The 9496-nt window shown below is 37.2% G+C and overlaps 3 protein-coding genes across 5 annotated transcripts in view; all 3 read left to right on the top strand.

The window, feature by feature from the left end:
- LOC105159613 (leucine-rich repeat receptor-like tyrosine-protein kinase PXC3) overlaps positions 1–946 on the top strand; it is a 3811-nt gene extending 2865 nt beyond the window's left edge. The window contains exons 2-3 of the mRNA XM_011076727.2: positions 6–240; positions 389–946. Coding sequence (XP_011075029.1) covers positions 6–240; positions 389–696 — 543 coding nt within the window. The 3' untranslated portion in view covers positions 697–946. The remainder of the gene's footprint in view (positions 1–5; positions 241–388) is intronic.
- LOC105159528 (beta-amyrin 28-oxidase-like) lies at positions 1949–4038 on the top strand. 2 transcript variants are annotated; one of them, XM_011076622.2, is made up of 4 exons: positions 1950–2971; positions 3082–3269; positions 3347–3620; positions 3868–4038. In XM_011076622.2, the coding sequence occupies exons 1-3, from the start codon at positions 2473–2475 to the stop codon at positions 3617–3619; spliced, it is 960 nt and encodes a 319-aa protein (XP_011074924.1). In that variant the 5' UTR covers positions 1950–2472; the 3' UTR covers position 3620; positions 3868–4038. The 2 variants fall into 2 exon arrangements, with proteins under 2 accessions (XP_020548096.1, XP_011074924.1); XM_020692437.1 differs by lacking the exon at positions 3868–4038 and having other exon boundaries at positions 1949–2971; positions 3347–3859.
- On the top strand, positions 5797–8441 carry LOC105159527 (dolichol-phosphate mannosyltransferase subunit 3-like). Of its 2 annotated transcripts, XM_020692918.1 has the most exons (5): positions 5797–5979; positions 6059–6111; positions 7402–7563; positions 7654–7761; positions 7979–8441. In XM_020692918.1, exons 3-5 carry the CDS (start codon positions 7462–7464, stop codon positions 8036–8038), a joined length of 270 nt encoding a protein of 89 aa, XP_020548577.1. In that variant the 5' UTR covers positions 5797–5979; positions 6059–6111; positions 7402–7461; the 3' UTR covers positions 8039–8441. The 2 variants fall into 2 exon arrangements, with proteins under 2 accessions (XP_020548577.1, XP_020548576.1); XM_020692917.1 differs by lacking the exon at positions 6059–6111 and having other exon boundaries at positions 5802–5979.

Below are 9496 nucleotides of genomic sequence, written 5' to 3'. Positions count from 1 at the left end.
TTACACTAGATTGGGCGAGCCGTTACAGCATTGCTATTGGAGTCTCTCAGGGTTTGGCTTTTCTCCATGAGCGCAACTCTGGTCCAATTCTTCTCCTTGATCTTTCAAGCAGAAGTATCATGTTGAAGTCCCTGAATGAGCCTCAAGTTGGAGAGATTGAGCTGTGCAAAGTGATTGATCCTTTAAAGAGCACCAGCAATCTTTCTACTGTTGCTGGTTCTGTTGGTTATATTCCTCCAGGTATTGCATTTACCACCTCTAGCTTCTTGTCTTCCAGGATTAGTCTTCATTGTCGCTGCTCAATTAGCTCAAAAAATAAGGTCTTACATAATTACCGAAGCCCAGAATTTTTCTTAAACATCCTTATTCTTCTTGTTTTGGGTTTCAGAGTATGCTTACACGATGAGAGTCACAGCAGCTGGAAACGTCTACAGCTTCGGTGTTGTTCTGCTGGAACTGCTGACTGGTAAGCCTGCAGTTAGTGGAGGAACTGAACTAACCAAATGGGTGTTAAGCAACTCCAAGCAACAAAACAAATGGGACCAAATTCTTGATTTTAATGTTAGTAAGACATCACTTGCTGTTAGAAGCCAGATGTTGGCAGTCCTCAAGGTGGCTTTAGCTTGTGTTAGCGCCTCACCAGAGTCAAGGCCAAAGATGAAAAGTGTGCTGCGAATGCTACTGAATGCAAGGTGATACAAATGTGCTGGAGAGAAAAGTCGACAGGTTTACAGCCTGATAGCATATAAAAGTTTTGAAAGCATTTGTAATGTTTAGATATGCAGGCATACAAAAGACGTCAAGCAAGTTACTATGTTGTTGACATCTTGTAATCTAATATGGTTTCAGTTTCAAAGACTGTGTTACAATAGACAGCAAGACAACAGAAGCTGGAAATGAAGATAATGAGCTTCTGTTTGGTACATTCTTTATTTCTGTGCTTTCAGCCAATGGTAAATGGTTATGTCTGGTATCATAGAGATGAACTGAAATTCCACAAGTACTGGAGCATGGCACTAACATTACTGAATAACCTTTATGACAATACTGAGAAACAGAAGGTAGAAATTTTGACTAAAGAATGTTGTGCTGATCCGGTACAGAAGCATCAAATTGTTGCTTATTAAGAAGACTGTGTGATGAGAAGCATCAACATTTTAAATGGCCTTCAATTTCATAAAACTCAACTTTAGGCCCATAAATGGTCGCTGCATATGAAGCAGAATTGAATACATTCACTGAAAATTGTTAAGCACTTTATATCCTCAAGATCAAAGAAACAAATGTAGCAGAAAGCAGTTGCAGGGTTCAACTAACAACTTTCTTTCAGGAAGATTACAATTCCCGCGGAGATGGCAATATTGATATGTAGGAATTAATTTTCTCAATTTAATTTAGCAATTTTAGTCCTTTTTTACATAAAAATACATGTGTCTGGCACATAATCTTTATAATTCAGTCAAATTACCGAATTTTTAAGGGTTACATGACTTAATTGTAAAAATCAATTCCTGCAAAATCAAATTTGTCACCCCCATATTACAAGACAAGAATTACAAATTTTTTCTAACAACTTGTATTCCTTGCTTAAGGTTCCACTATTTTTACTTCACATAGAGAAAATAAATTAATAGTATTTTGAGAAATAGAGTCTTAAAAATGTGTTTTTTAAGCTCCATAAATCATCATGCAGAAATAAATGAATAAAGTTTATAGTTTAAAAATTAGAGCTATAAAAATATGATATCAAATGTGAATACAAATTATAACTTGCTATAAGAAATGTTTATGTAATTTCTATAGTGAAAATTAGAATTTTGTATAGTTAACCATTTCTTTTGTTGCAATTGAATTACCATAATTTTTTCATGACTCAAATTGACAAAAAATAACTCAATAACCATACTCCACATCTTCAAATAAATATCTGCTGCCATCTCCAAGCCATATATACATACTGATCCACTTCTTATCCACTCGGGCATCTTCAACAGTTGTATAGTTGGTGGAAAAGAAGCATGGATGCCTTCTTACCCTATGCAATTCCTCTACTTTTCTTCTTCTTCCTCTGTCGACTCTCTATCTCATCTCATTTATGCGTAAAAAGGGCTCCGGCAACAAGAAGCTACCGCCGGGCACGAGGGGCTGGCCGGTGTTGGGAGAAAACATGGAGTTGGCCCTGTTAGGCCAGCAGAAATTCGTCAAGAATAGGATGGAAAAATACTCACCGGATGTGTTCCAAACCTCTTTGTTCGGAGAGAGAATGGCAGTATTCTGCGGTGCGCAAGGAAACAAGTTCCTTTTCACGAATGACAACAAACTTCTTACCTCCTGGTCCCCAAAAACAATGACGAAGGCCTTTTTTTCACAGAATTCGTGGATAGTAGTAACTTGAAACAAGTTACGGCCGTCAGACGTAGTTTTCAGTACGACATTCTCAAGCCCGAATCCCTGAAACAGTACATACCGGTTATGGATGCTCTGGCTCGTGAGCATATGGATCGTGAATGGACCCCAAATGCGCTAGTGAATGTTGTCCCCTTGTCAAAGAAATACACCTTTGATCTGGCATGCAAATTGTTTCTGGATGTGGTGGATGTGGAGGACATAAAGAGGTTATCTGATCCCTTTTCTCTTGCGACGCAAGGAATGTTGGGTGTGCCTATAAACTTGCCAGGCATGGCTTACAATCGTGCCATCAGAGGTGGTAAAATGATCCGCAAAGAGCTGATAAGGATCATCAACGAGAGGAGGAAGAAGCTGTTGGAGAAGAAGGAGACCAGGCATCAAGATTTACTATCAAAGATGCTACTTGTGACAGATGAAAACGGCCAGTTTTATAGTGAAATGGAGATTTCTAACAACATTGTTGGCTTTCTAGTGGCTAGCTTCGACGCCACAAGCTCAGCAGTCAGTTCTGTCATAAATTACCTTGCACACCTTCCTCACATATATGAACAAGTTTTGAAAGGTAACTCTAACAGACTCATCTCTGCTCATAGCCTGATACGCTCTTGTAAAATGGTATTAAGATTTCAAGTTTGAGATATGATCAATTTAAGTGAAACAAACCTATTTCAGAACAAATGGAGATTGCAAAATCAAAAGGGCCTGATGAGCTATTGACATGGGAAGATATACAGAAAATGAAGTACTCCTGGAACGTTGCACGTGAATCGCTCAGGTTAGGGCCTTCTTCACAAGGAGGTTTCAGAGAGACCACAACAGAGTTCACCTATGCTGGTTTCACCATCCCTAAGGGATGGAAGGTACTTAAACATATTCAAAACCTGACCTTTCTATCCCACATCAATAATTTGCTTAATTTCAAATGCTGGATTTACAGACGCATTGGACAGTCCATTCATCGCACAGGAATCCTGAATACTTCCCAGAACCGGAAAAGTTTGATCCATCTAGATTTGATGGAAGTGGACCACCTCCTTACACGTTCGTGCCGTTTGGTGGAGGCCCCAGAATGTGCCCCGGAAGAGAGTATGCTAAGCTTGAAATTCTGGTTTTCATGCACAATGTGGTGAGGAGGTTCAAACTTGAAAAGGCAATCCCAAATGAGCCAGTAGACGGACTTGCAGTCCGCCTCCAGCCTCATGAAAACTAAGGTTGTTCCCATAAATGCAACATTTCTTTCCAGCTATTTGCTCAATAATATGTAATATGTATGAGATTAAAATCGAAGAATAAATCTAGTTTTTACAAGTTTGAGAATTTGTTGAAATTTGTTTTATATTGAGAACGGGTGTCTTGTAGAAATTCCATAATCTTTTTTTCTTTTTTGGCCATTAGATTAGAGTAGAAAGGGAACCCCGTGAAATTTGAATATGAGTTTTAATTTTGTGAATTTTGCAGGCGTGTCTTGAGACTTGTCCACAACACTGTAAAACTGGTATCACAACGGAAACATGGAATGAAGAACAAATTTCTTGATGCAAATCTTGAAGGAAAGGAAGTATAATGTTTGGATTCGTTTTTTAAGTGTTTTATTGTGTTTTGTTGAGATAGAGAGAAAAAAACAAAGATAAATAAGTGTGTGTTAGAGATAGTATGTATGTTCGGATTTGTTTTCGGAGATAATTTAAAATAAGTACGGTACGTTTACTGTTGTGTTTTGGGAGACAAAAATTACTATTTATTGTCAAATCATGTCTTTTTTATATATATTTATGTATATGTATGAGTATATATATGTATGTATTTATGCTAAAACAGTTTGAAACACCTAGATAAGGTGTTTTTAAATGATGCCAAATATTGGGTATATTTTGACTTGTCCCAAAAATAACTTGAAAATGAAAACAAACATAGTGAAGAATTCTGTATCGACTTTCTTCTTGTTTCTGGTTTATGTTTTCTCTGTTACAGAAGAAGATAGCAGTCTTCTTCTTTATAAGCATTTTCACAACGGTTTCAACGAACTCACGGACTCGCACTTTCACTAATAAAAGCCCCAATAAAAGGAAACGCTAACAGTATCAGAAAAGCAACTATAATAAACGTGCAACTAATAGAGTCGCATCCATCTAAGTAAATGCGTTTCCCTTGGACACAATTAAAGCTCCTTCTTCTCATTTCTGTTCAGTAGCAGCTTTTTCTTACTACCACTGCAATCCGCCATCTTTTACACTCCCTCCTCAAGTTGAACTCGTCAATATCTTGACGAGTTCAACTTGGAGATTAATGTCATGAATTTAGGACCTGGCAATATTTTGGTGAAGATATTAGCTGGTTAATCCTTAGAGGCAATGTGTCTAGGTGCAATAAAGCTTTCTTTATATTTATCACGTACTAGATGACAGTCTATCTCAATGTGTTTAGTCCTTTTATGAAAGACTGAATTTGTCGTAATGTACAATGCAGCTTGATTATCACAGTGGAATGGGGTAGGCGTAGGAACCTCAATTTTCAGATCCTTAAGAAGGCTGTGAATCCATATGAGTTCACAAATGGTTGATCCCATACTCCTATATTCTGTCCCGCCGTAGATCTTGCAACAGTTGTTTGTTTCTTAGTCTTTCATGAAATCAAGCTCCATCCTAGAAATATACAATATTCAGTTAAAGATTTCCTCGTTTCTTTGCAAGTGGCCCAATATGCATTACAGAATGTTTCTAGACCAAAATTGTCTTCAGAGTTGAAGTGCAGGCCACTTTGTATTGTTCCTTTCAGGTATTTAACCAAGTGTATTGTTGCATCCCAATGATCTTTACATTGTTGTTGCATATACTGACTTAATTATTGGGTTGCATGCAAAATATCAAGCCTAGTGAAGCTTAGATAAAACAATCTACCCAACAACCTCTTGTAGGACTCTGGATTGTCTAGTTGTTCTCCTGCTCTTGCTCTGAGCTTCAATCCAGCTGGTAGTGGAGTGTTGGTAGCTTTTTCTTCATCTACTCGTTCCACATAGAAAATTATGCAAACTAATCTCAATTATCTTAGAAAAAGTTAGCCCACATCAGCACCATATCTCACACCAATATAGTGACAAGTTTCCGTTACTAAAAGGGATGAAGATATCAAGGATCACAATCACAATAAACATGAATGAAAATATCAAGGATTACAATCACCCTAAACATGAATGTTCACATGCATCTGAATTTTAATGCCAAATTCTTTTTAAATCAAGTCATTTAAAAAAAACAATCTAAATCTTTTTCTCAAATACAAATACATCAATCCAAATTCACCTTAATATAATTCTTTAAAATACTAAGTTTCATAGAAATGTTGTAGACAAAATTACTATTATACCCCTTTCTCTTGCCAAACAATAGACATGCTGCTGCTGTGAAAGCGCAATTAGAAGAACCCTACCTCCTTGTCGTAATGCATATATATGCAAACATCACCGCTGCAGCCGACCTCTCTCCACCTGCAGCCGACGCAGTGTCCCACTACCACCACCTTGATTAAGATCTTCTCCCGCTGTAACTCCGCCATCACTCTCCCAAAATACAGGTTTTTACTTATTTATTCTTTCCTTTGAAGGATCCGAATTAGGAAATGTTTGCGAAACCCAACTGAAAGGACCTTACAGATTTCCAGAATCCGGAAAGCTAGCTGCTTGAACCCTTTATTCCCTTATAATAGGTCTGTCCAGTTTATGTAGATGTTAAAAGTTGAATCTTCCTATTTGTTTTTTTTTTCTTGGTTCTCTTTTTTCCTTTGTGCTGATGTTTTAAGAAATCAAGCCAAAGAAATGCAGTTTGCTATCCATCTTTTTCCATTTATTGGCAATTGATTTTGATGTAACTATTATCATGGATTCCGCTCCTGAAGGAGGTTATGCTCGGTTGGTTTGTGGTCTATTACATTTTCTGACCAGCTAGTTGTTTATGCAGTTTGGTGTTTCTTTATGTATATATAATCTTTAGATCAGAAATACAAGGAAAAAAAAACTGGGTTATCCATTGGAGGTTGATTCAGTAAGCTATAAGTCTCATACTTCCATTCTGCAGGTCGTCGTGCAATTAAATGAATCTTATAGTGATTTTTCATTTGAGAATGATTGAATGCAACTGGAATTAGGTAGACTCAATTATTTTGCCTCTCATGTCCAGTCACTTGATCGAAAATTTGTGAAATTTTGTGGTAGATGAGGTATAATGATCAGAACATTTTAATTTGCAACCTCACTACCATATGGTTGCTTAAATGCTTGTTTAAGAAGATGTTGATCTGCCATATGATGTTTGGGACATTGCACAAGGGCTTTGAGTTCTTTCTTTTATATTAATTTCGATAGGATGGAGCAGTGAAATAATAAGCATACCATCCCTTCTGATGGCAGTACGATAATATATTGATTTCCTTACGAGTCTTGTGCCATATGTAACTGTTTCGCCAAGCAGTCAGCCCAGGAGTTTATTCTGCAGAGCACTATGGGGAAAGTAAATAAATGTGGCAGTGATTTTGCTCTCAAGAAATGGTCTGATATAACAAGACTTAAGTATAGATTTGCCTCTTGTATTTAGTCTGTTGTTAGACTTTTGAATTTGGTTGCAGACGTGGTATAATGATAAGAGAACATTTTGATTCACGAACCCACTAATATTTACAGATAGTTCCTTTTCAAAGTGTTTGTTTATGATGACATTGATCTGCCATATGATGTTTGGGAAATTGCGCAAGGGCTTTGAGTTCCTTCTTCATCCTTTGTGGACAGTGAAATAATCAGCACACTATCCCATCTGATGGCAGTAAAAGGACTATTTGAATTCTGGTCCTCCGGACCACTTTTGAGTGTGTGCCATATGCAACTCATCCACCATGATTCGCCCCCTGGATGGGTTTTGGCTGAGTAAATCTGTTTCGTATTTTGCCCTATTGGAAATTGTTGACTTTTTGGAAAAACTAATTAAGTTTGCTCAATTATCCAAGGGCACCTGTGATAACTTACCCCTGAGATTGAAGTCAAAGAACACTCCTTCTAGAGATCCAATGAAGCACATTGTAAAGATTACGGCATTGCTGGTAGCCCTATCAGCTTTCTGGATTAGCCTATTACAGACATCAGTACTCCCAGAGACCCAAACTTGGTTGGTGAGCTTCTTACAATTTGTACATAGTTTTTTTGCTCATATATCTCTTTCTTTCCCTTACAGTGTGCTTTCTTTTTTCTTTAAATTTCAGCTGCCTCTCTACTTCATTGTATCACTTGGATGCTACGGACTGTTAATGGTGGGAGTTGGGCTGATGCTATTTCCAACTTGCCCACACGAGGCAATTCTATTACAAGAAGTATGGTTGCAATTTTTACTCTCTTCTGAAATATGGGGTTTCTGGTTTATGATGCTTGTTATAATAGTCGTATCTTGTATCTGTCATTTATTTATTTATTTACTTTTTTGTGGCTTAAGTTTAAATAATTTATGAAGCACTCTTCTTATGGTGTTGAACTTGGTCATGGCAATTATATTCTGCATTGTGAGATTCTCACAGAATTTTTGTATTGTAGGATATTGCTGAAGCCAAGGGATTCCTAAAGGGAAAAGGGGTGGATGTTGGTTCAGATTGATCCATAGATTTCAGCTCATCTGAATTTAGCAGTTAAAGATTTGCCAGTATGGTTTTGCATATTGAAACTCCTATGGCGATGAGTCCACAAGTCTGGGACACCAGCCGCCACACTGCACTATTGGAATTCCTTCAGTTCCGTGGATAGAAATGTTCTTTAACTTTGTATTGATGTCGAATCTTAGCATTGCAGAGACGAATAGTTTGAAAACGACTGATCAAATTCAAGCTCAACTAGACTACACAGTGATATATATACACACAAACACACACAACCACACGTGCGAAATATCAAAATGCAGATTATTTAACATTGTATATAGAGTAGATAATTTCACTGCTTAATAGCATGTCTTACATATTAAATGGGATGATCATGAATTTACACACTCGTTACAACTAAATTCAGAAATCTTAAGAGTTTTACGTGGATTTCTGCAATTGAAGTTCTCAGATTTCATCTTGCAAACGTTTTCCCGCAAAAGATATACAATAGACTCAAACAAACAACTATTATTAAGATGGATTAATATCTATTCCAAAGGAACTCGTAATCGTGGTTATGGATCCTCAAGGAAGAAGATATGAAAGAGGATAATAACGTTGAGCCTAGTCATGTTAGCTAGTAACTCTGCACATAACTTTGAAGAATAGCCGAAAGCCCGAAGGGCTAAGACACAACATCATTCTTCCTCGGATCTTTCAGGAGGCTGAAGCGAAGGTTGAGAAGTCTATAGGCAGAGAGGGGACAGGGAAGTGATACAGAACTCTAGCAGAGCCAAGATGATAATTCCGGTTCGTTATTTCACCTGCGGAAAGGTAATCATCAAATCTTTTGCCGAAATTCATGAAGTGGGATTTAGTGACTCTGATTTTAAGTAGTAATTTTTACGTTTATTCTTTTTGAAAAAAGCATTTTCTTGTTCCTAATGTCGTTTTCTATTCAAACATCGTTTCTTCAGGTGATTGGAAACAAATGGGACATGTACCTTGATTCACTCCAGGCTGATTACAGTGAATGGTTAGTGTTCTTGGGATATTGTTATTTCTACGGTTACTACTTTTTTATTTTTATTTATATTTTGGGTTTTCTGAAAGAAGTCATGATTATGTAATGTCCTTTAATTTGAGTTCAAGAAAAAAACCTTTAACTAACAACGTGCGAGCTAAAGCAATGACCTGAAATTATCAGAGTTTACCGTGGAAAGGATGTTATTGGAGTTGGCGTGTGTGCTGTCCTAACCATACCAAATAATGTTTGTTAACAGTACATGGAACACATAAGTAATAATAGAGGTCGGATCAGTTTCCTTCACTTCTAGACTTAGGTGCATTGGATTTCGAAAGAGGGGATCATGAGGAGTTACACTTAAGAGGGAAAGTGTGTGGTGCTCTGACACATATGTTGCTAAGCCGCCTACCAATAATTCTAGATTATTCTAGTCTTATTATGATTTTG

This window comes from Sesamum indicum, linkage group LG3 (genome assembly GCF_000512975.1).
Source record: "Sesamum indicum cultivar Zhongzhi No. 13 linkage group LG3, S_indicum_v1.0, whole genome shotgun sequence".
Lineage (NCBI taxonomy): Eukaryota > Viridiplantae > Streptophyta > Magnoliopsida > Lamiales > Pedaliaceae > Sesamum > Sesamum indicum.
This window is presented reverse-complemented; position numbering and strand designations above follow the sequence as displayed.